The following is a 27,602-nucleotide window of genomic DNA, read 5'->3' as shown; positions in this document are numbered from 1 at the left end:
TGTACAATATACAGATTATACTGCACTGTCATTAGTTATTTCATCTCTGGATTAAAAACTCTTTTCATGTAGCCATGCAGGATTGTTTTCGTTCAAAAAGGAGCATTTCATACAAAGTATTATTTATCGTACAATACAAATTATTAATGGCTAGAATGGCTACTTTTTCACTGAAAATAATCCTGCAAGGTTACAGGAAAAGAGTTTTTAATTCCAAACTGAACTGGTTAAAGGCAGTGGACACTATTGGTAATTACTCAAAATAATTATTGTCATAAAACCTTTCTTGATTACAAGTAATGGGGAGAGGTTGATAGTATAAAACATTGTGAGAAACAGCTCCCTCTGAAGTAAAGTAGTTTTCGAGAAAGAAGTAATTTTCCACGAGTTTTATTTCGAGACCTCAAGTTTAGAATTTGAGGTCTTGAAATCAAGCATCAGAAAGCACACAACTTCGTGTGACAAGGGTGTTTTGTCTTTCATTATTATCTCGCAACTGCGATGACCGATTGAGCTCAAATTTCCACAGGTTTGTTATTTCATGCATATGTTGAGATACACCAACTGTGAAGACTGGTCTTTGACAATTACCAATAGTGTCCACTGCCTTTAAACTGCATGTAATAAATCTTACTATTTTTAATTAATTATCAGGGACAAATAAGCGGAAAGCCTCTTTTGTGCAACTTCACTTTCAAGGCTAGATAGATTTTTATAAACCTCTTTGAAACAATTTAAGGATTTGTAACCCTTTAACTTTATACAATTTTAATTATCAGGGACAAATAAGTGGTAGGCTTCTTTTTGTGCAATTTCTTACACAAGGCTGAATAGATTTTCTATACCTCTCAAAACAAAGAAAGGATCTGTACCTTTTAAATTTCTGAAAATTTTTAAACATTGTGAGAAACGGCTTCCTCTGAAGTAACCTAGTTTTTGAGGAAGAATTAATTTCACACTAAACCAATATTTTAATTGAATTTGACACGTAGGCTGAGGTCTCGAATTCAAGCATCTGAAAGCACGCAACTTGTGCATCAAGTGTGTTTTTTCCTTTCATTATTCTGTCATAACTTAGGCGACCAATTGAGTTCAAATTTTCACAGGCTTGTTATTTTATTCTTTTTTTGAGATACACCAAGGGAGAAGACTGGTCGTTGACAATTACTAAAGGTGTCCAGTGCCTTTAAGAAACACTCCTTACGATGTTTACTAATAAATAAACTACTTGCACTGGCTGCCATTACCAAGGTCAAATGATGGAAGTGTGCAAGTAATCAAAGCTGTAGAACTCATACATGTACTTGCACTTGTTCATCACAAAAATGAAGTCAATACAAATCTAGGGTTTTATTCAATCGTGTTGATCTAGAAGCTTGAGTGCCTCAATCTGTAATACTTATAGTATATGTTATTTGTAACGCACATAACATTCCTCAGTAATAAAGTTTATGTACATGTAGAAGCACTTTTTCACTTAAATGCTTGGCTCATGTTTTTATTAATGGTTATTCTAATGTTAGTCCATGGCTACGTCATATCATGGCGTGTTGTCCTCAAGTGGTGAAGCTCATTGGATGGCTTATTAACCATCAAAATGTCGTTATTAATTCTTTGTCATGACAGTTGTGTCCTTGAGCAAAACACTTTACCATAATTGTTTCCCTGTAACTAGTAGTTAAAGGAACATTACAGAATCAGTTTTGCTCGCAAACAAGTTGCTTGAGATCGATTGGCCATCTGGGTCACGAGAGAATAGTGAAAAAACGACTACAAATTTTGCAAACAAAAAATAAAATGCTCACTGAGCAATAAACTAGTTATTTATTTCTCATCAAAATATGAAATTTCAGACAGAAATATTTCAAGGGATGTTTTCTTCTATCATCGTCATTAGACCGTGTAAGTTTTATGTCAATCTGTGAACTCCACAATTTTTGTTTCTTACCAATTCTGTAATATTCCTTTAATTGATGTGCACACAGATTTTCTTGGGATGGATCTGGGCCCGAATTTTACACTGGACCATAGGCCCAAGGTTAGTGGTTTTAGTGTCGGGGCCGGTACACTTAGGATTGGACAAGTCTGGTGTTCCTGTGTTTTTTTTTATTAAATTGAATAACATAAACCTCACAGTGTAACACCCACAAAAACAGATGAGATAAATATTTTCTTACATCTGTCTTTAGAGCATATAAAAAATGCATTTTTTTTAGGATTCATTGAGTTTTTTACTCATCTTGGGTCTGGTCTTGTTCACATATTATTTCTGGTCGAGTAACTATTTGAGTTTCACGTATATGTACTGTGTTTATTTTGAGTTTCATGTACAAGTACTGTGTTTTTTCCCCCCCCCTAAACTCAAGCACTGATGGACATGTCAACTCATCACTTTTTCTCCCATCTTTTATATAAAATATTCACAAATAGATTTACACTGAAATGAGTAAAATATAATGATTATGTGACCTCATCAGGCGTTGGTCCAGCCGTCAGCTGGGTGATCTTCTCTAGGTTGTGGTCGACGGCCTTACTGAGGAACGTAAGCCATGTGCTATCCTCATCTTTGGTGATGTGGGATGTCTTGGCTCGGCTTAGGAGTTGTAATAAAACCTCGGCTAGCTTGTTTGCCTGTGGAAGAGGAAAAGGAATTTTAATAAATGTTACCACAGTTTTCAATTGAAAGGAGCAGGGGCATCTAGGCGTCAGGACCGTGTAGGACGGAAAATGGGGTGCCAAGGCCAGGGGTACCAGTGCTTAAACCAATGGACAATAGCACGACCAAGGGCACCAAGGGCACCAAGGCCAAGAGCAGGGGCAACAGTGGCCTCCCCAGCCTCAGTATGATCCTAGGCCTCAATCATATCATGCTTAATAAATGTTAAATTCGCATCAGGGATAAAAATAAAATAATTTGGTTTTACCCCTACACTGTGTAAAGCACTGTATACTAAGTAATTTCCCAAGTACTCTTTCCCGAGTTCTGTGGAAAAAATTCACAGGTAAAATACTTGGTGGGATTGGTACCCACAGGCTTTGCCTTTTTAAAGCAGATGTCTCATCACTCGACCATCAAGATTGCCTAGTAGCTGGAGGCAGATCAAATCCTAAACAATTTCCTATTTAATATCATAATGACTCGCTAGTCCAACAGGTTTCGAGTAGTAACATCTACTCACATTCTGTCTGACATCGGCATGTCTGATTGGTGGATAAAGACACATGACCATCTCGTCAACGGCAGGGCTGATCCGCTGACTGATCTCCCCCAGGTCATCCAGCTGTGCAATGGATTCAGCTTCCTCCCACTGGCCATTGGCTTTTAATGTGCTGGATACCTTCTTGATGCATGATCTGGAGGCCTTGACTAGGCCTGTGCAAGGAGGGAGTAGTGCTTTGTCCTGGGGGTTCCAAGATTCCTGCGAGTCCGAAGAGGGTTCACCACTGATCCTGTCTAAGTCTTCCCAACCACCTTGTGATTCACCGTCCATTGCCTGAAGCTGAACGATAAAAAGAAGGCAATGAGAACACCACCAAAACGAGATTCAGGCAATAGGAGAATGTTCAAAAAGACCCTAATTATACAATGATTCAGGCAATAGGACTATGTTTTTAAAGACCCCAACTTTAAAATAATAACTTTATATAATAATAATTTGGGGGGCTAATCGTCCTTACTCGCAGCTAAGAGCTGAATTGCGAAGGACGCGGCTACAACGTGTTCGAGAAGCAGGCATGCAAGGCGCATTCAGCTGCCAGCCACATCAACCCATTATGACCACGGAGCACAGCCAAGATCGAAAGTGTTTGATTTTTTCCTGAGGGAGGAAAACCGGATAGTCTGGAAAACCCTCGTGGCACAGCAGAGAACCAACGCACAACTCAACTCACATATGGCCCCGACCGGGAATCGAACCGGGGTCACCTTGGTGAGAGGCGAGCGCTTTACGCACAAGCCAACCGTGCCACTCATTTCTGCTTGGTGGACAATTTTGAAGCAGTGTTTTCTGCTTAAAGAGACTGGACACCTTTGGTTATTGTCAAGCTCACATGGTGTATCTCAACATATGCAAAAAAATAACAAACCTGCAAAAATTTGAACTCGATTGGTCGTCGTATTGCGAGATAATAATAGAAGAAAAAACGCCCTTGTCACACAAAGTTGTGTGCTGTCAGATGCTTGATTTCGAGACCTCATGTGTGAGGTCTCAAAATCAATTCAAATACTTACTGAGAAATTACTTCTTTCTCAAAAGCTATGTTACTTCATAGGGAGCCTTTTCTCACATCAACAGCTCTTCATTGCTCGTTACCAACTAAGTTTCAATGCTAACAATTATTTTGAGTAACAACAAATAGTTTCCAATGCCTTTAAACAGCTCTTTGAAATTGGGCCCTTGATAGATGCGTCAGCCTGTCCACTTCTAGATCATTCAATCACCAATCCTATACCTACCCTAGCCCCGCTGTACACCCTAAATGAAGTATACACCAATTCAGGTGCGGAGTGTTGAGCACCGTGCGCCATTGCTGAGGTGTACATGTGCTTAGTTTTGTGCACAGAGACATGAAGAAATCATGTTTCTTTTCACTCTTTGTGGACATGAAATGTTTTCCTCAACGACTATCACATTTTCCTTAACAGGAGATCATGATATACTAATGAAGATCACGTGAAATAGGGGGAAAAGACTCGGAAACTGCATGAAATAGTCACTAAAATGAGATTTTGTCAGAATTTCAGTATTTTCCTTTGAGCTTAATTTAAAAAAAGAAATAGCAAGAATGTAGTAAATTGTCATATCATGCAGCCATGTCAGAGAAATCGCATAGATTGTCGAGAAAGACATTAAATTTCCATAAAAAGAGAAAAGAAACATGATTTCCTTATGTCTCTGTGCACAAAACTAGGCACATGTTACCTCAGCAATGGCGGCCATGCTCAACACTAGCGCGCCGGGTGCGCGCCTGAATTGGTGTATAGTTTGATCCCCACCTCTTCTATTTCCTCTAATGCATCCTTCACCAATCCTCCTGTTGCTCTCATCCCAACTAAGACTGCATCTTGGTTGTTCCTTGGCAGGGTCTTGAATACATCACAACGCTCCCATACATTCCCTGTTGAGCGCAACTGACTGTCACTACTGCAAAGACGCAAAAGTAGTAAAACAAAAGTACGATAGTCACTTCTCAGAGTAATAGAACAAAATGCACTAGTCACTTCTAAATGAAAACAAGTAGAATATGTCAGCAGTTTTATAATAACTACATTTTTCATATTTTAGGGTGACTTTACTTTAAACTTTGGCGCACTGAGGCTGAGCGGTTTAGGTCACCAGACCCAACCAAGCTCTGGGTGTTGTCAACAGCAGAGTGTGGGTTCGACACCCGGCCATGACAATCAGTGTCAATCTTGTGCATTTTTTTCCAGCAGTAGCGCAAGGTTGAAATTTGTTCAATTATTTTTTTAATTTGTTTTACAGGCCTTGTGAAGTGAAAAATAAAATAAAAAATAGTTGAACAAATTTCAACCTTGCGCCACTGCTGGAAAAGAATGCACAAGATGCTTTTCTTCCCTCCCTCCCTCCCCCAATTTACTTCGTAGGTAAAACATTGATTGACTGATGGATCGAATCATGCATTATAGAAGATTACCTTTGGTAGTGGTCTTGTTTTATTTGATGTGCCAGACTTCGTATTCCTTCTATGGCTCCAATGACAGTTTGCCTTGTGCCTTTACGAAGTGTTAACCCTGATGAGAGAATTATATAATATTCATTAATCTTGTTTTTAAGTCATGGCCAGGTAGTTAAGAGATGTTGGGGCTCTGGTGTTTCCGATCAACAGAAGCAACTTGCTTTGAAAGGACACAAGTGTCACAACTGGGACCGAGCTTGAGCTTGCATGCTTCCCATGGATTTGAGAAAAGTTGATGATTGGTTCAGCGATTGATGAACTGGGGGAATATTGTACGGACGGCCAAACCCCTGGTTTACAATTTGGTATAGGTTACCACCAATGGTATAGGTGAGTTCATCAAACTGTGAGAGAAAAAAATCCTGCATCCGGAAGAATGGACTATATAAATAGACTGATCAACCGTTCTTTTCGTGTTAGCAGGGAGATGCTGTCTTGGAGCCAAGAATTCACAGATTGCATTGTGTTATGTGCATGATGTACAATGTAGGCCTAGTTGTGTTCTGACAGACCACATACTGAGTTCAGTGAGTGAGCATTGAATAAGTGCATGTAGTTAGAGAATTGAGTTATTTCGCACAAACAGCAAACGGTTAAAGGCAGTGGACACTATTGGTATTTGTCAAAGACTAGCCTTCACAGTTGATGTATCTCAACGTATGCACAAAATAACAAACCTGTAAAAATTTGAGCTCAATTGGTCATCGAACTTGCGAGATAATAACAGAAGAAAAAACACCCTTGTCACATGAAGTTGTGTGCGTTTAATAGATGGTTGATTTTGAGACCTCAAGTTCTAAATCTGGGGTCTCAAAATCAAATACGTGGAAAATGATTTTTTTCTCGAAAAACTATGGCACATCAGAGGGAGCCGTTTCTCACAATGTTTTATACCATCAACCTCTCCCCATTACTTGTCACCAACAAAGGTTTTATGCTAATAATTATTTTGAGTAATTACCAATAGTGTCCACTGCCTTTAACCATCGCTACCAAAATAGTATAAAGGAAGTAAAGTAGTCTTCTTCTTTTATTGTCTACTTAGGTTAATTGTTGCCATAAACACCCCCAGCATGTCAGACATGTCGACATTCCTTGTTCATGCAATTCTATGGTCAAGTGGTTTTAAAGATGAACTGTCCCGAAGTTTGAATTCAGTTTGAACCAATTTTGTTCTTCCTCTTTTTAAGCCCTACTCACAATCTTAATATTATTATTGTTATTATTATTATTATTAATATTATTATTATTATTTATTCGGCCAAGATACAAGACAATAACGTTCACAAAAATACAGTATTATACTACAAGTAAACAGAATCATGAAAACTAGCATATACAATATTTTTAAAGCCTTTATTTTTTTTTCATTTTGCAATTCTTTTTTAGATTTTGTTTTAACAAAATGCTAAATTGTAGCCAAGGTGCATTTAATAAGCCTTATATAATTACGCACATAGGGCCTACCTTTTTCTTTTGGCAGACCATAAAATACGGACACCAGAGCGATAGCGGACATCTCCACACTGGCAATGAGTGACTGACATTCTGTCGGTTTAGGCAGTGGTGGTTTACTGAACCACAGTGCGAGTTTGGTTGCTTCTGCCGAAACCGACTCAAATACAGCACCTGAGAATAAAATAAAGGGAAAATTAAGTGTACACGAACAAAACTTGAAGGAATATCAAGTAATTTCATTGTGGGTATCCACTCACGTAAATGATAGGAGTAGAATAGCAGAAGTGAGGCTACAGCAAGGTTAAAACCCATTTATCTCTAGAACCAGAAATATAAATCTTTCAAAAGGTCTAGCATTCAGCCACTTTCAAGTGTACGACTCAAAGTCATACATAAGTTGGGACAAAAATGCCAGGGAACAAGTCTTGTTCAAGGACACAAGTGCATGAAGTGTAGGAACAGAGATTCAAACCCACAACTTGATTTGGGTGCGCTAGACTGATCGCCAAAGGCACGCTATGTATGTACTAGTTGCAATTACGTAACCCTCCTGCCGACGGCGTAGCCTGCTACGGGTGAGGGTTACGTTATCGCAACTATGTAGCTGGTGATGTTCTTTAAAAATATACAAACCAAGTTTCTTCCAAAACTCTTCCAGACTGAAATCTGATGATGTTGGTCGTGGAGAGTCTTCCTCTGTGTAGGAACAAAATCGAAAAAATATAAACTCTGTCTAGTCTACTTAAAGCCATTGGACACTTTCGGAACAGAAAAAAAAAAAAGTTCACAGATTTACAAATAACTTACAGGGTTTACAGAAGGTAATGGTGAAAGACCTCTTTTGAAATATTATTCCATGAAATGCTTTGCTTTTTGAGAAAACATTAAAACAATATCAATTCTCGATATCGAGAATTACAGATTTATTTTAAACACATGTCATGACACGGCAAAACATGCGGAAACAAGGGTGGGTTTTCCCGTTATTTTCTCCCGACTCCGATGACCGATTGAGCCTAAATTTTCACAGGTTTGTTATTTTATATAGAAGTTGTGATACACGAAGTGTGGGCCTTGGACAATACTGTTTACCGAAAGTGTCCAATGGCTTTAAAAAGGCTACAAATATTTTTCCGCCAACAAGTTCGAAGCTTGTCTATCCCCATATCTTCCTATACTATTAGTATTACCTGAATACGCTGGACTCCCAACAAGGTCAAGGAACATGAGCAAGGTCCCAATTAGTTGTGATAATGTACTAAGCCGGCTCGATCGATCGCAACTACTGACTGTACTGGTCCCAACCCAACCAAGCAAGGAAGTCAAGAAAGAAGAAGTGAAGGGAGTCGACCTTATTTTGTTTACCACCCTATTCCAAGGGCTACACATTGTTATGACCTTAAATATAACCAATACAGCTCCACGTTATAACAAAGCTTGACGTATGCTGTCTGTGCAGCTGCAGTAGTAGCCCACCTTGTAGCCCACCTTGTTGAGCTGTTGATTGATGGCTCCGCTTTTAACATCGGTCTCATCACTGTCACCATTACATCGGTCTCATCACTGTCACCATTACATTGTAATAGTGACATCACTGTCACCATTACATCGGTCTCATCACTGTCACCATTACATTGTAATAGTGACAGTGATGAGACCGATGTTAAAAGCAGAGCCATTAACAGCTCAACAAGGTGGGTAGTTGCGATAACGTAACCCTCCTGCCGTCGGCAGGACGGCAGGAGGGTTACGTGGAAAAGTTTCCGTATTATGGCGCCACCACTTTTTCATTCGATATGAAATAATATAGTATCTAATTTACCTCAATGAGATATCCCTTTTTGTAAAAATTAGTGAAAAGGTGGTGGCGCCATACGGAAAGTTAGCCAATGAAAATATTACAAGATTATTACCTTTTAGTTTGCTGACCACTAGGTCTAGATTTTCAAGAAAGGTCTCAAAAATATTGTCAAGTTGTGAAGAGGCCATGTTGTTACCGAGCTATGAACACTTGGTGGCGCTGTTCACCCATCTTGCAATCTTCTTCAATCGAATCTTGCATGTTGCAGCTTGCAGTTTGGTTGGGGGAATTCCAACAGAGCATTTGAGTCTACGGAATGTACAGAGAGAGAGAGAGAGAGTAGCCGAACGACAGTATCTTTTGTATTGAACATTTTGGGAATTGTTTGTACGATGATTTAAGACACTTCTCAAATTGTGTGGGAAACAATTTCATTTGATTTGATTGACTTTGATTGATGACCGGCGGTGGAAGTTGCAAGTTGTCTCTGCCGTGTTTGTTTGTTTGTTTCAAAAGTGTAAACAAGAGAGACGGCCTGAGTTGATTGAGTGGGATTAAAATGGCACGGACGTACGTACGTCTGATGGTGGACGTCTGCCATATCTGCAACATAATGCGGTGCACGAGAAAAGAGTAGAAAACCTTTACCATGGAAAAACTACTTAATAAACATAGGAGTGAAATTGAAGTTTAAAGTGTTATGTGAATGTGAGAATGATGTCAGCGGCGAAGCCATGAACTTCTGGGAAGGGGGTGGGGGTGGGGGGGGGGTAGTTCGGTCGTTGGAGGGGGGGTGTAGTTCGGTCATTGGAGGGGGGGGGGGAGGGGGCCGGGGAGGGTTGTTCATGTTCTTTTCCTTCAGAATCTTCAAAAAATCTGTATGAAAACGCCTTGAAAAAATGAAAGGCTTTTTAAACATACATTTCGTCTAGTTGCGGCCGTCGGGAGGAGGGTTACGTTATCGCAACTAGCAGTTTGTCAGAATTATCAATTTGAGCTGGCGTACAAACATAGCGCAGATTGCGCACGCTTTTGCTCTCGCAGCCGAGAATATTTTTGTTGTATTGTGAATAAACCATCCAAAAATAAATCAAATCAATGCCAAAAAGATGCATTTTGTCAACGTGAATCGCCCCCTTCAGATAGTTGAATGTAAAATATACCAGAGTGCTGATGGAGGCCAGCCAAATACCGCACCACCCTTGCCGAAAGCAAGTCATACATTTTGCTAAAATCCCAGTTCCGATTTGAACAAAAATAATTTGTTTTCTACAGTGGTGGTACCGTGATGTGGTAGGTAGTTGGTAGCCATGTCCACGTCCATACAAAATAAATAATGTTTCGCAATAAGTGCGGCCTCAAGAGTAAAACTGCAAAGTCTTTTTCCTTCCTGAGCAAATTTTCCTCGATGTGCACCTTCACCTCCGTCACCCATCCAATTTGATTGTATAGTGCATCAATGGACTTAAATGCACTCAGAGTTAATAATATCTGGCTACGACACAGTTCAATGTTTGGAGACCAGTCGGCATGTTTGAATTCATATGGATCTTTGTTGTTTTAACAATTGTTGTTTTAACGAATTCAAATTCGTTCGTATTTTTCTCACAGTATCGACCGGCGTTGACTTGCTATATCTGGAGTTAATATTATGTGCTTGATGTAATTCATTGTTTTACCAAATAAAATACTGAAAGAAAACCTTCACCAAATATTTGTCTATCAGAGAAAAACCAACTTTCTCGGTTACAAACGTGCATCTGCTGTTGCGAGCAGACGACGCGTTACCAACAGAAATAGTACTCGACATGGCCGACGGCGCGCACAACAAACTTTTTGTGGGGTCACGCAACCTCTCTATAGGATTTGAAGTAGTTTAAATTAGTTGTCTCTTTCACATGTCGGCTGGTATGAGCTTCCGATCTTTTAAAGGGGTAGGAAGCCATTTTGTGGCAGCAATGTTAGCGATCGTTAACTTAATTTGTTTAAATACAAAACTTCATTTTCCTTTTGTTCAACTGTTCATCTGTTCATGAGCAGTGAGCACTGTCACAAATGTTTCCAGAGGGGGGGGGGGGCCTCAATTTTGTTGGGGTGGGGGTGGAGAGGGGGATGGGTACTTCTAGAAACTTTAAGTGTAACTGTAAGGCTCCTCTGTGATCTAGTTTCTAGAAGAAGGGGGTGGGGACCAGCTAAAACTATGATGAGGTTCATTCCGCTATCTCTTGTCTCCCGCTTTCTCTATCGTCTCCACGAACATAATCCCCCCTCCCCCCCCAAAAAGAAAATAAACCCTCAAAGTAAACAGTTAGCCAGTAACGTTTCTATTTTAACTATTCATTCACAGGTTGGGAAGAACCTCGTCTTCTATATGACATCCGATGTTGGTCTAGACTCTAGACATGGCTTCTTACAATCCCTCATCCATCAGTGACTTTGATGAAAATGACGGTAAGTGAGCTATTTGTTAATAGCATTTTTCTACATCAGACTGTTTGTAATGGTTTGACATTGCAGGCCTGTATACTTCATTTATGAAAGGGCAAGGGCACCAAGGCATTTTCTCCTAGGTATAAAGGGCACCCTATGAGGGGATTGTAAATTTCTACAGTAGCATTTCAAGGGCACCAAGGCAATGACCAGGGGCAACGGAGGCAATCACCTTCGTTGCCTCCGTGAAGTATCAGGCCTGACATTGGACTGCTCTATAATAATAAGGGTAAAGTGCACTATACAATTCTTGGGAAATATGTATAGTCAACTGTAGGGAAATACTTACAATGTATGTGATGGGAAAGAAAGTGCAAAAAATAAGTGATGATTTAAAGGAACACGTTGCCTTAAGTTGGTCTATAAAAAGCATTTTTAACCGTTTGTTATAAAATGCATTGGTTAGAAATATGTTTTAAAAGTAGAATACAATGATCCACACAAATTTGCCTCGAAATTGCATGGTTTTCCTTTTACTTTGCGAACTAACACGGTTGGCCATTTATGCCCGAGTCAAAAATTTGACTCCCATAAATGGCGGACCGTGTTTAGTCGACGAGGTAAAAGGAAAACCGTGCAATTTTGAGGCATGTTTGTGTGGATCATTGTATTCTAGTTTTACAACATCTTTCTAACTATATGCATTCGATAACAAACGGTTACAAACGCTTTTTCAAAGACCAACTCGACCGATCCAAGGCAACGTGTTCCTTATAACTGTTTGCCTCTCCTTTAGAAAGTTCAAACCAATTATTGAGACTGAATTTAAACTCTGCCTAAGGGAGAGGAACAAATATTGGGATTCATTTTATTTTAAATGATTCCAATTGGCGTCATCGAGGTCTTTATTCCTTTAGATTGACATAGTCTCCTTAAATGTTTTGAACAAAGTTAATTTGTAATATTTTTTTTGCTTCAAGGAGGCGTATGTGATTTGAGTGACATATAATGTGGGCCTAACAAACATTTTGCCATTGTTGTTAAGCTATTACTGATTCAAGAAAACGCCAGATACAGGCGGTTGAAAAGAGATGAATCTGTAAAGGCCGGTTTATAATCGGTCACACGACCATCACGCGATGGAAATGTTGACGCGCAAAATAGTTTATATAGTTAACATTGAGGCCTACAAACTGTCAAGATTACCATCGCCCGACCATTGCGCAACCAACCATTAACTGGCCTTAAAATTGTGGTGCAATCAAGTTTCCACAGGCTGTAAAAAATTCAGTCAATTGAGTTTCCTCTTTTTATTTACTGTTTGTTTATCAAAATGAACCTGTGATACTCTTTCACTTTCCAGGAAGCTAGAAAAGAAGCAGACAAACCTTACCCAACGGTTCCTTGTTTAAAGGGTTTTGATACCTTTTAGTAGATCCATTTTTCAGAGCAATGTTTTCAGGAGAGTTGCGTAAATATGTAGTCGCGTGAAGTGAGACAAAAATTATTTTCCTGACATTAAGATAGTTACTCATTTCTCAAAGACTACGGCACCTCATCAAGTAATACTTTAACTGGAAGCTTTCTACCATCATTATCTTCAAAGTGTAACTTACTGTAAGCTTTTATGTTAATCTGTGGACATTCTGTTTTGTCAGTTTGTGTCGTACAATAGGCCCGCCTGTGTAATTAAATTGTCCAGAATAATTTGTTCTTGTTGTGTGTTTTTATCGTGGCAGATGAGGAGCTGCAGTCAGTGCAAGTCAGCAATGGCACCATCCTGGATCCTAACAACATGGTTCATGCAGAGATGTTCAAGTCTCTACTGTACCAGGTCTGTGCATCAAATACCAAGAACACTAAGGAGAGAGAAAAAGTGTTCCACTTGATCTGTCAGAAATTTTCTAAGAACAAGGTAATGTTTTGATTGTTGTTATTGTCTATTGTGATAGTTAAAGCCATTATACACTTTCGGTACAGAAAAAGGAAAAAAAGTTCACAGATTTACAAATAACTTAAAGGGTTTACAGAAGGTAAAGGTGAAAGACTTCTCTTGAAATATTAGTCCATGAAATACTTTACTTTTTGAGAAACAATAAAGCAATATCAATTCTCGATAGCGAGAATTACAAATTTATTTTTCCTGTTATTTTCTCCCGACTCCGATGACCGATTGAGCCTAAATTTTTACAGGTTTGTAATTTTATATAGAAGTTGTGATACACGAAGTGTGGGCCTTGGACAATACTGTTTACCGAAAGTGTCCAATGGCTTTATGCAATAAACCAGTCGGGCGTGACCGGTGGCTGGGCAGCACCCTGCGGCCTGGCCATGCGGCAGTCTGTTGTCAACCCAAGCGTGCAGCTGACGTCTATTTATTAGCTCTCCAGTGTCGACAAGTCCAACGGGACTCACCACTAGATTTAGGTTAGGACCTAAATTACAACAGTAAAATATTTTTCCCTGCCAGGATGATTCGTCTTATTTGCCATTTGATTTGTTATTGCTTAAAGGCACTGGATGGACACTATTGGTAATTATTCAAAATAATAGTAAGCAAAACTTACTTGGTAACGAGCAATGGAGAGCTGTTGACAGTGTGAAACATCTTGAGAAATGGCTCCCCTGAAGTAACTGAGTTTTTGAGACAAAAAGTCATTTCTCACTCAAATAATAAAAGACTTCAGGCCGCATGCCTTGTATTTGGCATCTGAAAGCACACTATTTTAGTAAAAATTTGACATGCCACTTATACCTTTCTTACCCCCATGTACATGTACCCATTCCCTTTATGGCAATCAGAATTCAAACCGCACATGAATAAGTGGCAAAATAGAAGTTCCCACAAGAAAGTCATTGAAAAAAACCCAGGGCAAACCTTCAGTTGGTTGTAAAAAAACTGCTATAATATTTTTTTTGTGATTCTTAATCTTTTTTCCTTTTTATGCTCAAATTTCTCCTCCTCCAGCTTCTGCCACCTCAGGAGAAAACGGACATGTTCAGCTCTGTCCGTTTAGCCTACACCAATGCCTTCACAGCCATGTTTAAGACTTCCTTACAGAATGTCCAGGATGTTGAATCAGAGGTTGGTGCCTTTTCAAATAAGCTCCAATCTTACTTAAATTTAGTATCACCATGTGGATCTACTTGCTGGGTAGACTATGCTAATTGAGAACTTGTGTTACTTTAAATTTTGAAATTCCAGAAATTTCTCTACCTCTGTGGAGAGATTTTTGGGAATTCTGGAGACTTAACAATTCTAAAGAGGTTTAATAATTTCTATAGAGGTTTAGTTTATGTTCAAATGTTTTGTAGTAGTGGAGTCTGCCATCTTCCGAACACCTGCGTTTTAAATGTGGGCACCTTGTTTTTAAAACCATTGTAAATTTCTTTTGTAGGAGATTAGCTGGAAAAAAACCCAATGTTGTCTGTGTATTTCAAACAGTATACTATGCTCCTCTTCATTTTTTGTCAACTCTTTTGGGGAAAAAATGCATTTCCGGGGTGAGCTTTTGAGGGTGCACTTTTTTCGTAACACCCTATTATCAAGATCATGGTTTATTGAGGATGGAATGTCATTTTGATTAGTTTTTTGAATGAATCCTTGATAGACAGTAATGGCTCAATTCACAGGTGCACTTGCGATCACTGCCAGCCACAGAGCGTGAACGGACTGCCGTACTACTTCAAATCCAAAATATCCACCGGCAACCCAAGATGCCGCCAGAGGAGATTATCTACAGACACGAGACTCGCTACCAGACAGAGTTCAAGGAGTTACACACACTCGGCAAAGGAGGGTTTGGTCAAGTCTACAAGGTTAGTTTATTACACAGAAAAGGGCTATTCAGAAAAGTGTTTGTTAAAAATTGTTTTTTTACCCACCCATATACCAACCCAAAATTTTGTTGTTGTAATTGCCATGTGTACTGTCAATGGTTAAAAACACTGAACACTATTGGTAATTGTCAAAGACCAGTCTTCTCACTTGCTGTATCTCAACCTTTGCACAAAATAACAATCGGTCGTCGAAGTTGTCAGATAATAATGGAAGAAAAAACACCCCTTGTCACACGAAGTTGTGTGCTTTCAGATGCTTGATTGCAGGACCTCATAATATAATTCTGAGGTCTTGAAATCAAATTCGTGGAAAATTACTTCTTTCTCAAAAACTACGGTACATGTAATTTAGAGGGCGCCGTTTCTCACAATTTTTTATACTAGATCAACAGCTTCCCATTACTCGTAACCTAGTAAGCTTTTGTGCTAATAGTTATTTTGAGTAATTACCAATAGTGTCCACTGCCTTTAAGACTCTTGCTTTGAAGGATACGATGAGTGCCAAGACCAGCTGTTGATTTCACCAAAATCTTCCTAGGATTAATCTTCGGACTTGGGATGAGTTCAGTCCCGTACCCAAAGACATTAGGACGCATTGAACCCATCCTAAGTTAGGACGGGTTACTTGTCCTAACTCGAGATAGGATTATCCTAGCGTTTTGTGAAATCGTCTGCAGGACTTCTGATAAGGTCTCCAACAACAGTAATTTTTAATGGCTTTTCTGACATTAATCAAAGAACTTTGCAGTTAATTCAGGAATGATTCTGATTTTGGCCAGCTGTGTTTTTTTCTTTTCTTCTTTTTTTCTTGTAAATATTTATACATTTTGAAACAAAAATGTTAACTTGATTTTCAGTTATTTCTTTTGGAATATCCACTCGCCCACCGTAGTGGCTGTATACTTCCCAGTGAGTTGAGATGGTCTAAGGAATTAAATATATGGCCCACTGACCAGGGGTGATACTGGTCAAATTGCATCAATCAATTTGTTTTATTGTTGTGCTGTAATTTATTATATAATAATTGTATTTTCTTGGTGGTATTTTTTGTTCAACCAGGTACGCAGCAATCTTGATAGACAGCATTATGCCATAAAGAAAATCAAACTGAAGCATAACAACTGTGACCAGTCATTCAAAGTAAGTTTCAGTGTGGAGTGTATCAGTCAGAAAAGTGACAGAAATTAGTATATATATTTAGATGTCAACTTTGGGCGCTTCAACATTGCCCCGGGTGCAATTTCATAAAGTCTGTAAGCATAAAACTTGCTAAGCGCAGAAAAAACTTGCTGAACGGTAACTGATTACCAGCTAAAATTCCATCAAGTTTACATTGTTGCAACTGGTTCCCCATACAGTTCCCCGTGGGATCCTTAAAAATGTTTCCTTGACCTCGCTTTCGATTTCACTTGAAGATTCACAGTCAATTCACAAATACATGTACACATAATGTATTACACGGATATGGAAAACTCGTGTCACAGCACATTCATCCAATGAAATCATTGGGCCTTAAGACCTGGGCCCAGTTTCATAGAGCTGCTTAGCACAAAATTTTGCTTAGCATGAAATTTCTTCCTTGATAAAAAAAAGGATTACCAACCAAATTTCCATTTGTTGCATATTGATTGTTACAGGTATTCAGCTGTTGTTTGCTTATCCTGCAAATCACATGGAGATTTGAATTTCATGCTTAGCAAATTTTTGTGCTTAGCAGTTCTATGAAATTGGGCCCTGTATGTCTTTATCCTTGCGAATAAAGACATGGGACAAGTCAAGGTTTTAGTTACCCATAACTTTGCTGTGACAAGCGATCATACTATGTAACGTGTACACTTGACCCTATCTTGTCTAACATCATCATGTTGTTCGACAGACTTTTTATCAACTTAAAGGAACGCTACCAAAATGGTAAGAAACAAAAATCGTGAAGATCACAGATTTTCATAAAACTTACACAGTCTAATGATGATGATAGTTGAAAACATCCCTTGAAATATTTCTGTCATGAAATGTCAAATTTAATGAGAAGTAAATAATCTTGAAGTTTATCGCTCAGTGAGCGTTTTATTCATTTTTATTTTGGCTTTGATGCAATGCAAAACTTGTAATGGGTTTGTCAATTAGGCCTGGGCGAATTATTTGAATGTCCGGTTAATGGCGAATAGGTTTTCCTATCCGTAACCGCGAATGCCTTTTTTTTCTTAACCGGATATCCACATAGGGCGCGAATACCTATTTATAAACCGGATAGTTCTGTAATTACAACCAAGTAACCGGATATTCTTTTAATATCCGAATATCCGCAGACGTCGGGCGACAACTGATAGGAATGTTTTGTCTGAGTCCTTATGAAACTTCTATTAAGACAGCATAAAACAGCATAAATTAAGTATTTAACTATGCTCACCTCCGTGAAGAGTTAAAACAATGACATTTCTGACGTAATTTGTTCAAAGATTACGAAAGTTTTCCTTCACGTAGAGTCAATCACGATCAAAAGAAAAAGCATATCGCCATCTTTAAATTAGATCCGGTTACTTTTATGAATGAACCGAGTGACACTGTCTAAAACTAAACTCAATCTAAAATTTATAGCGCCCTCTAGCAGCGAAAAAAACTATTCGAATATCCGGTTAATTTCGGATAGTTGGCCAGCGGTATCCATATATCAAAATTTCACTATTCGCCCAGCACTATTGTCAATATTCTCTCGTGACCCAGAAGGCCGATCGATCTCAAACTTCTACAGGTTTGTCAGTTCATGTTTATGGTGCTTATTACATAAGCTGCCTACACTGCCAACAACGGTTTTGTTAGCAAAAACCAATTCTGTAATGTTCCTTTTAACTATACACGTTCCACCACTAGAAAAACATAACAATTGTAAATGAGTAAAGCTTTCTTTGCACTTTTTTTCTGAATGCAGTTGGTGAATGAAGTGAAGGTATTAGCTGGTCTGAAACATCCAAACGTTGTTGGCTATAATACATCCTGGATTGAGCCTGAGCCGATGAATGCAAGCAACTACCAAGAAAGTAAAACAAGAGGTCTGAAGTGTATAATGCCCTCCTCCAGCGAAAGGTAAATACAGAATGAACGGACTTCTTAAAGACACTGGAAACTATAAGTAACTGTCAAAGACCAATCTTCTTACTTGGCGTATCTCAACATACATTGTGTTCACTAAATAACAAACTTGTGAAAATTTGAGCTCAATTGGTTGTCGGAGTTGCGAGATAATATTGACAGATAAAACACCCTTGTCACACAAAGTTGTGTGTTTTCAGATGCTTGTTTTCGCCATATCCTAAAAAGGCTTATATCAAAAGAAAAGTTTGATTCAGGGAGGGTGGGGCCAAGTTATATCCAGGTAGTTGTTCTTGTGTGGAGGGGGTTGAACAGAAAACAAGCAATGTTTGAACAATTTGTGACTGGCTCTGGCACAACCTTGAATGTTGACTCAAAAGTGAGATTTTTGCATTTATAACTTGTCACCTTCAGAATCTGTAGAAATGTTCTGTGTGGTGGAATGAAAGTTTTTTTAAACATTTTTCTGACTGTTTTCACATAAAGGTAAATGCCAAAAAGTTTTGGGTTTTGGCAGTAGAGCAGGTTTTGATTTATAACTACTTTTTTGTTGTTGTATATATTCAGCCCAAGAAGTTCCAGTGAACACGAGAACTCAACGCAAGACAGAAATAGAGTTTCTCTAAAGGATCTAGAGTATGAGCAATCCTCTACAGGAAGACTGACGGAAAATATGAAAGTGCCTGAATCTGACCAAACCCAAATGAGTTGTACTCCAACTAAAATGGGTAGAAGTCCAAGTGACTCATCAAGCACTATAGTTAATTCTTCGGTTACTCCCAAGCAACTTGATATGTCATTTGATGATAGTGACGGGTTACCGGCCTTGGCAAGTACCACTCAACAGTCTGGTGTTACACATTCATCAGTATCAGTTTCATCAACGACATACAGCTCATCACGATCGTGCACAACATCAAGTTCAAAGGTTGCAGGTCAAGCAGTTACATCTACTCAGACGACTGAAAAGTTGGTTTATTCAAAACACGAATCCACCAAGCAGACATACCAGTCAAGCCAGACGGCAAAAATAACTGAAATGACTGAAAACTATGTTAACGACTTTTCCGCAGAAATTAATGACTTTTCCACAGATATTAATGAAAATCTTTCGGATGAGGAAGAAATGTATGATGATATTTCAATACACTTTGAAGATGAGCCCAACGATTACCAGAGTAATTTTAATGACTATGCCTCCGGTTGGAAAGAAACTGTACTGAATAAAATCAGCGATCCGGAAACTAGTTCTGATAGCAGCCAGTCAAATGCAGCTAGTTTCAACGGCAAGCATCACAAGCTTACAAGCAAAACTGATAACAACAACTTCACCTTCGAAGACCAACCCTGTATTCCTTATGATCCTTTCAGCAATAGTTTAGACGCACTGGTAGGAAAGCTACCCATGGTCAAAAGCTCCGGGAAAATCATTGATTTGGACATGGATGCGCAGATGAAACCAAAACGTGAACGTGAGCGGATGCGCCATCGCTCCAAGAGTCAGGATGGTACAGAAACCAATGCCCATGCCGGGAGAAGAACACTGAGTCTGGAACCTAGCCTACCTTTCCCAGGCTTCTATGTGATTCTACACATTCAGATGCAATTGTGTTCAAACACCTTGGCAGACTGGCTATGGGAACGGAACATGGACGAGAAGGCACAGAGTAAGTATTTCCTTAAGATGTGGTTTAAATCATCAACTCTCTGCTCCTTAATAGCTTTTTAGGACAATCTAAGTCCAACCATGACAAACTAAGTTTCATTCACATTTACAATTTAACATTGAGCTAATGAACTTGGAAATTACTGAGTGTACAGCGCTAACACACATCAGTGTATGGGTAAAACCAAAATAACTATTTGTTATCATTGCGGTACCCGCTGCGAAAATAAAGGATTCAAATTGCCTATAGCTACTGCATTGCACTGGGCAATCTCGGTGTTCTACTTTGCAAGACTCCTGCTCTAGACTTGCAAAGCTCGTGGGATAGAATCCCACTCAAGTAACCTGTGATTTTTTTTTCACAGAGCTCGGGAAAGTTCTAAGTACACAGTGCTTACCCACATCAATGTATAGATGTGTAAAAGCAAAATGAATAATAGGCAAAATCACCTTGATTGTAATTACGTTTGCACTTAATTTGGGGTTGAACAAAGACAAATTTATAAGAGCAGGATTTAGAGACGGATTAATGTTCTTGAACTCTACCAACTGATCTATTTCGTTAATAATGTTTGTTCAGGGTGCCAGTCAGAAGTCTTGTAATAGTAGCCAGGGATCACACCCAAATTTATAATAAAATCTTTAAAGTGGCAGCCAGGGGATCACCTCAAGGGGATGCAACCTTTCAAATATCAAGTAGTAAACATTAAGGGATACTTAATTATTTCATTCAAACTTAATAAAAGTTGACCTTTTTTTCCCCTTCAATTTTGAATCTCTTTCAGATACGTTTGATTTGGTTAATCTGTATAACAACATGGACATCTTTCAGCAGATTCTGCGTGGGATTGAGTACATTCACTCACAAAATGTTATACACAGAGATCTTAAGGTAAAGGCACTTTATACTGGACACTTTTTACTTTTATTTTAAAGGGTCTGTACTTGTTTGGTAATGCTTGTGTTATAAAACGGCAATGAAAACTTACTTGGGAAAAAGTGCAGCCGCTTTTGACAAGTTTGCTTTTGAGGCATGTATGTCATGTATGTAGTTGCATTGCCAGAAACTAATAATACTATAATGAAATAATAATATGCTGATCTAGTGTTTCCTCACTAGTATTTTTTAATAAGCAGTGTTGAGTTAAATGTATTTTACATGATTTGTAAGGATTGAAAACATTGTTTAATTTTGGTCTGAAAGCTTACTGACTGTGAAGTTCACACTGGAACCATTGTTTCTGTGAAATATGTCCCTCTGAAATGAAGTTATTTTCATGAAAATTGTATCTGCATATCTACAATTTTTTTTTACAACAGCTGAGTTTGATTGTTACAACCACTTTTAAAGACAATGTATTTACATGTTGATAATTCTGCATGGTTTTTCATAAATTTCTCCTGACTCGCACAATGGATTAAAGACACTGGACATTATTGGTAATTTTCAAAGATCAGTCTTCACACTTGCTGTATCTCAACATGCATAAAATAACAAAAAAGGCGAAAACTTGGGCTCAATTGGTCATCGAAGTTGCGAGATAACAATGAAACAAAAAAAACCATTGTCACACGACGTTGTGTGCTTTCAGATGTTTGATTTCTAGACCTCAACTTCTAAATCTGAGGTCTTGGAATCAAATTCGTGGAAAATTACTTCTTTCTCGGAAACTACGTCACTTCAGAAGTAGTTGTTCTCACAGTGTTTTATACTATCAACAGCTCTCCACTACTTGTTACCAATTAAGATTTTATGCTATTAAATATTTTGAGTAACTACCAATAGTGTCCACTGCCTTTAATGAAAAGCAGTGTGTATACTTTGTTGTAATTCTGAAAGACCAATTTCCTTACTATGTTTACCCCAATATTAATATGCATAAATACAATAACAAATCTGGGAACATTTGGGCTCAGTTCTTGTCAGCTCTACCATGTACCTGTAGATTGTTTAGTGAATTCTTGACTTTAATTTTCAAACACTCCTTTCAACTTTTCAGCCAAAGAATATTTTCTTGGAGAACACCGGTAGAGATTTGAAAGTACTTATTGGCGACTTTGGACTCTCAAAAAAAGGTTTTATGCCGGAGCGTATGGACCAAAACAATGCATCAAATCTTAAGTATGGGCGATGGGGTAAGTGTTTGCTAACCATTGTGTTCTGTTGAAGGTTTTGCTGAGAACAATTTTGTTTGCACACAATTGGTCAGTCAGTTGAATTCTTTACAAAAAAGACCATGTATGACAGCAATAATAATAATAATAAAAGTGGCTTCTTATATAGAGCGAATACATGTCACTCAGTGACGCTCAAGGTGCTTCAAACATGCAATATTTTCCTGCAAGGTACGTGTATGTGGGACTATGTTTGAATTATGACACCTATCAACAGCACTAGTAAAGCCCGGTTCATACTTCCTGCGAATGCAAAGCGAATGTTGACGTCACAAAATTTGAAAACGAATATTCGCAGCAGTTCAGCTCTGGGCAACTCACTTGCGAATACCGCTGCGATGGGAGAGTTGTGATGTAAAATTCACGTCAAATTCGCAAAATCTGCAAAATGATTTGTACAGTATACTATATTACTGTTAATTAATAACCCAAATTAATATTTTGTTAACCCGATGCAAATTTTCATCTATTAAATTTCCATCTTTTATTTATTAACTTGATAAAGTTACTACAATACCATGACAACATAGAGTTATATAATTCTACTATATTCACTGCTGTCCCAAATTTGAGGCTCTACACGCAAATGGCTGACCACGCAAGGGGCGAAGTGTAGGCCTGCCACTTTTCATTTTTTTTTGTAATTTTATTTTTTGTAAAACAGACAATTTTGTACCAACGAGTCATACAGCAAATGTTGGTACAACAACTTACGCATCACCGGAGCAGCTTAAAGGGACCAAGTGTGATTATAAGGTAAGTGACCACCTGTGTTACTGGGTGCCCTATGTTCTTGTGTTATAACCAAGTTAAAGGAACACGTTGCCTTGGATCGGACGAGTTGGTCTATAAAAAGCATTTGTAACCGTTTGTTATAAAATGCATATGGTTAGAAAGATGTTTTAAAAGTAGAATACAATGATCAACACAACATTGCCTCGAAATTGCGTGGTTTTCCTTTGCAAACTAACACGGTCGGCCAAGTAAAAAAGTTGACTCCCATTAATGGCTGACCGTGTTAGTCGACGAGGTAAAAGGAAAACCATGCAATTTCGAGGCATGCTTGTGTGGATCATTGTATTCTACTTTTACAACATCTTTCCACCCATATGCATTTCATAACAAACGGTTACAAATGGTTTTCAAAGACCAACTCGGTAAATTTTCACAGGTTTGTTATTTTATATAGAAGTTTTGATATACGAAGTGTGGGACTTGGACAATACTGTTTACCGAAAGTGTATAATGGCTTTAAAGGCAGTGGACACTATTGGTAATTACTCAAAATAATTATTAGCGTAAAACCTTTCTTGGTGACGAGTAACGGGGAGAGGTTGATGGTATAAAACATTGTGAGAAATCGCTCCCTCTGAAGTGCCATAGTTTTCGAGAAAGAAGTAATTTTCCACGAATTTGATTTTGAGACCTCAAGTTTAGAACTTGAGGTCTCGAAATCAACTATCTAAACGCACACAACTTCGTGTGACAAGAATGTTTTTTTTTTTTCATTATTGTCTTGCAAGTTTGATGACCGATTGAGCTCAAATTTTCACAGGTTTGTTATTTTATGCATATGTTGAGATACAGCAACTGTGTGAAGACTAGTCTTTGACAATTACCAATAGTGTCCACTGTCTTTAAGCCTATGTTTCTAGGCACTATGGTGCTGGTGTCCTTGAAGACTAAAGTAAACCAGGGCAACATAACCAAATACACATGACATGAAAGGAAAAGTATACCATTTGTTTTTTGTACCAATTGATTGTTTTAATCCTTTATAAGTGTAGATGTACAATGTACATGTATACAATAAAAGGAAATTTCATTTTAAAAAGTGGTCATGATTTTTTAGATATCACCGAAAATTTGGAGCGAATGTGTCGACGCATGAAGAGTAATCCCTAATAGGAACACACTATCGGAGAAACATGACTGCAGTATCGCCTCTCAGGTTTCAAAATTTGGGGCATAAAACTGATATCATTTTACATCATCATATTACTTTGAAGTGAAATGTTTCTAAAATGTTTTGTTGGCTTCCCCCTAAACCATTGATTTTAAGAGTGATTACCAAACGATACCCTCCCTTGAACACATTCCAAACTGAGCCAGTTTTGTCGTTCTTTCTAGTCCGACATGTACAGTTCAGGTATCATCCTGTGTGAACTGTTCCATCCCTTCGGGACGAAAAGTGAACGAGCCAAAGTGATAATGGACGTCCGTAAAGGTGATGTTCCCCAGGAGATCCACACCAGATGGCCTAATCAGGTAGGACTGTGCTTTGACAACTTCTTGAGGAAAAAGGAGCAAGAGAAATTCTCTTAAAAATGTTCTCGTTTATGAACGGTTAAGAGTTATTTGTAGGGTGTCATGGCCGAATGGTTAAGAGCATCAAATTCAAGTTCTGGTGGTTAAGTTACTTGAATATGGGTTCGAATCCCGGTCATGACACTTGTGTCCTTGAGCAAGATACTTTACTACGATTGCTTCTCTTCGCCCAGGGGTATAAATGGGTACCTGCGAGGGTAGAGGTTGATATTGTGAATGAAAAAAGGAGCACTGTAAAATGGTAGCCCAGGTTGTATACTCCCCATGTAGCCGTGAAGGAATAAAGGGATGCTATTGGCCCAATGACCAGGGGACTAATGTGAAGCGCCTGGAGACGGTTATTGTGAAATGCCCTATATAAGAATGTGTTATTATTATTCTTCCTTCACAAGCCAAGGATTATTTGAACAGTCTACTAGCTACCATAGAACTCAGGGAGAGAACTTGGTATACAGTATTTGATGGACATTGGTGTAAAGGCAAAGTCACATAGGCCCCAATAACGAGAACGAAAACGATAACGGTAAAAATGCACGCCCTCGATTGGTCGAATGAGCGTGGGCGTACTGTGCGTGGAGCATTTCAACCAATCGAGGGCGTGCATTTTTATCATTATCGTTCTCGTTATCTGGGCCTGAGTGACTTGGCCTTTAGGGTGAAAACCAAAGTATAGTTTGTTGGTAGTTTCTTTGAACAAAGAGAATTTGAATAAACAGGTTATTCCACTGAATTATTGATTTTGGCATTGTATGAAGTTTTCTGTATATTTATGAAATGAGAGAGAGCGTGATATAGAATCCTTTGGTTGATATCTGACAGTACAAAGCTATTGAGGAATTGACCCACAGCGAGTGTTGCCATCGACCCAATGCTGCACAGGTTCTGAGAGGCCCACTGTTTCAGTCCAAAGAAGAGGTAGGTTTAACTATTGAGACTCAATTAGATAGACTTGTAAGAAACCGACATTTTGTAAAACCACATTTTTGACTCCACAAAGTTATTGAACGTGTTGTAGTTCATGAATTAAAACGAAAACCACTCGGTAGTGAGGGATATTTGTGTGGGTCATTTAGTCACTATGAAAACAGTGCTTTTATGACCCCAAAGCTCCAAGTCTGAAGGCAGTGTGTCCCTTTAAAGGCACTGGACACTACTGGTTATTACTCAAAATAATTGTTAGCATAAAAACTTACTTGGTTTGGAGCAATGGAGAGCTGATGATAGTATTAAACATTGTGAGAAACGACTCTCTCTGAAGTAACATAGTTTTTGAGAAAAACGTAAGTGTTCACTCAAATGTTACGGTAAACTGTTGTCCAAGGCCCACAACTTATATATAAAATAACAAACCTGTGAAAATTTAGGCTCAATCGGTCATCGGAGTCGGGAGAAAATAACTGGAAAACCCACCCTTGTTTCCGCACGTTTCGCCGTGTCATGACATGTGTTTACTATAAATGCGTAATTCTTGTTGTCGAGATTGTTTTAATGTTTTCTCAAAAAGTAAAGCATTTCATGGAATAATATTTCAAGAGAAGTCTTTTGCCATTACCTTCTGTAAACCCTGAAAGTTATTTGTAAATCTGTGAACTTTTATTTTGTTTTCTGTTCCAAAAGTGTATAATGGCTTTAAATTACTTCAGGCCTGAAGCCTTTTAAGGCACCCTTTGCAACAAGGGTGTTTTTCTGCCATTATTCTCCCGCAACTTTGATGACCACTTGAGTCAAAAGTGTGACATATATTTTATTTTATTCATATGTTGGGATACACCAAGTGAGAAGACTGGTCTTTGACAATTACCAAATGTGTCTAGTGCAAATTATAAAAAATAAAAGGTACGCAAATCTTCAAAATAATTTGGTTTTATTTAACTATTTTGTTTAAAGGGAAGGTACACGTTTTGTAATTACTCAAAACAAATGTTAACTTAAAAACTGACTTGGTAACGAACATTGGTGAGCTGTTGAAAACATTGTGAGAAACGACTCCCTCTGAAGTAAGTAACATAGTTTTTGAGAAAGAGGTAATTTCAATCTGAGAGCACACAAATTCGTCCAACAACGGTGTTTTTTCTTTCATCATTTTCCCGCAACTTCGATGACCAATTGAGCCCAAATTTTCACAGGCTTGTGATTTTATTGTTATGATACACCAAGTGAGAACACTGGTCTTTGACAATTACCAGTAGTGTACCTACCCTTTAACACGGGTTGTCCTTCTTGTTTAGGTGATCAGCAATCTACAGGCCAAGCTCTCTGAGCGAGATGAAGAAGTACGCCAACTCAAACTACAAATAGCTGAGCTGAAAACACAGCTAGGGAGGTGACTGACCACATGATGAGGTCAATACGCAAAAAAAGCAAGGTGGCCAAGCCACCACAAATAAATTTCCTGGGACTATATCTGAAAGATACCAACATTTTTAAAAGATTGTTGTTAGTTGTCCACCCTCAGACAACTAACTGCCATTGTTATCATAAAAACCAAAATCTACAACTAGAACTGGGTGCTATTTGGAAAGCAGTTCAGTTCGCAAAAGATCATGCTACCAGAGAAAATAACCAATTTCACTTGGTACGAAGTGTCCATGAAAGGAAAAGGTAATTTTGGAGTCGGGTCGGGGGGGGGGGGGTGTTGGATTTTGAATTCCTGATAATCTTGACATTTTTTTTTTTTTTATATAATAAAAGCATAGCTTTTATGTCGTGTTTTATTTATTTATTCTTGTTGGAAGAGCTGGGATGGTTCTACATTTCTGTATTCTCATGTACATTGTTATTGTTTACTTTTAACTTTATTTGTTGTTGTTTATGTATGTCCATATGCATGATTTGCCAGAAGCATTCGAATCTAATTTTAGATGTCGGTTACTATTTTTCATGAAATATTTATGCACATTTTTAAATGTTTGTTTTTGGACAAGGACCATGTTTCATAAAACAGCTTTAATCTAAGTTTCTGAGTACCTATTGACGGTGATAATGAGTCAAATTTTTTCAACAAAAAATGTCAACAAAAAATGTACTGATCCAAAAGGACCCATGGTTTGCATTGCAAGCACCAGGCAGTGGAAGTCAGGCTGAAGTGTGCTCAACAACTAAAAATGTTTACTAGTT

The 27,602-nt window shown here is 38.4% G+C and overlaps 2 protein-coding genes across 7 annotated transcripts; one reads left to right on the top strand and one right to left on the bottom strand.

The window, feature by feature from the left end:
* Positions 1 to 1,897: 1,897 nt before the first annotated feature.
* Positions 1,898 to 9,146, bottom strand: LOC117289088 (cyclin-D1-binding protein 1 homolog). Its single transcript, XM_033770043.1, has 7 exons — positions 9,069 to 9,146; positions 7,789 to 7,851; positions 7,165 to 7,326; positions 5,656 to 5,752; positions 4,997 to 5,144; positions 3,180 to 3,500; positions 1,898 to 2,631 (listed from the first exon to the last, which is right to left on the bottom strand). The coding sequence occupies exons 1-7, from the start codon at positions 9,142 to 9,144 to the stop codon at positions 2,461 to 2,463; spliced, it is 1,038 nt and encodes a 345-aa protein (XP_033625934.1). The 5' UTR covers positions 9,145 to 9,146; the 3' UTR covers positions 1,898 to 2,460.
* An 84-nt stretch (positions 9,147 to 9,230) lies between these two features.
* On the top strand, positions 9,231 to 27,114 carry LOC117289087 (eukaryotic translation initiation factor 2-alpha kinase 1-like). Of its 6 annotated transcripts, none has more exons than XM_033770037.1 (14): positions 9,231 to 9,343; positions 11,304 to 11,407; positions 13,126 to 13,301; positions 14,355 to 14,471; positions 15,020 to 15,205; positions 16,286 to 16,366; positions 18,156 to 18,310; positions 18,884 to 19,983; positions 20,768 to 20,874; positions 21,983 to 22,118; positions 22,819 to 22,913; positions 24,288 to 24,425; positions 25,305 to 25,400; positions 26,714 to 27,114. In XM_033770037.1, the coding sequence occupies exons 2-14, from the start codon at positions 11,359 to 11,361 to the stop codon at positions 26,810 to 26,812; spliced, it is 2,535 nt and encodes an 844-aa protein (XP_033625928.1). In that variant the 5' UTR covers positions 9,231 to 9,343; positions 11,304 to 11,358; the 3' UTR covers positions 26,813 to 27,114. The 6 variants fall into 6 exon arrangements, with proteins under 6 accessions (XP_033625928.1, XP_033625930.1, XP_033625933.1 ...); XM_033770039.1 differs by having other exon boundaries at positions 9,231 to 9,574; XM_033770042.1 differs by having other exon boundaries at positions 9,231 to 9,664; positions 22,822 to 22,913.
* The last annotated feature ends 488 nt before the right edge of the window (positions 27,115 to 27,602 follow it).

This window comes from Asterias rubens, chromosome 4, assembly GCF_902459465.1.
Source record: "Asterias rubens chromosome 4, eAstRub1.3, whole genome shotgun sequence".
NCBI lineage: Eukaryota > Metazoa > Echinodermata > Asteroidea > Forcipulatida > Asteriidae > Asterias > Asterias rubens.
This window is presented reverse-complemented; position numbering and strand designations above follow the sequence as displayed.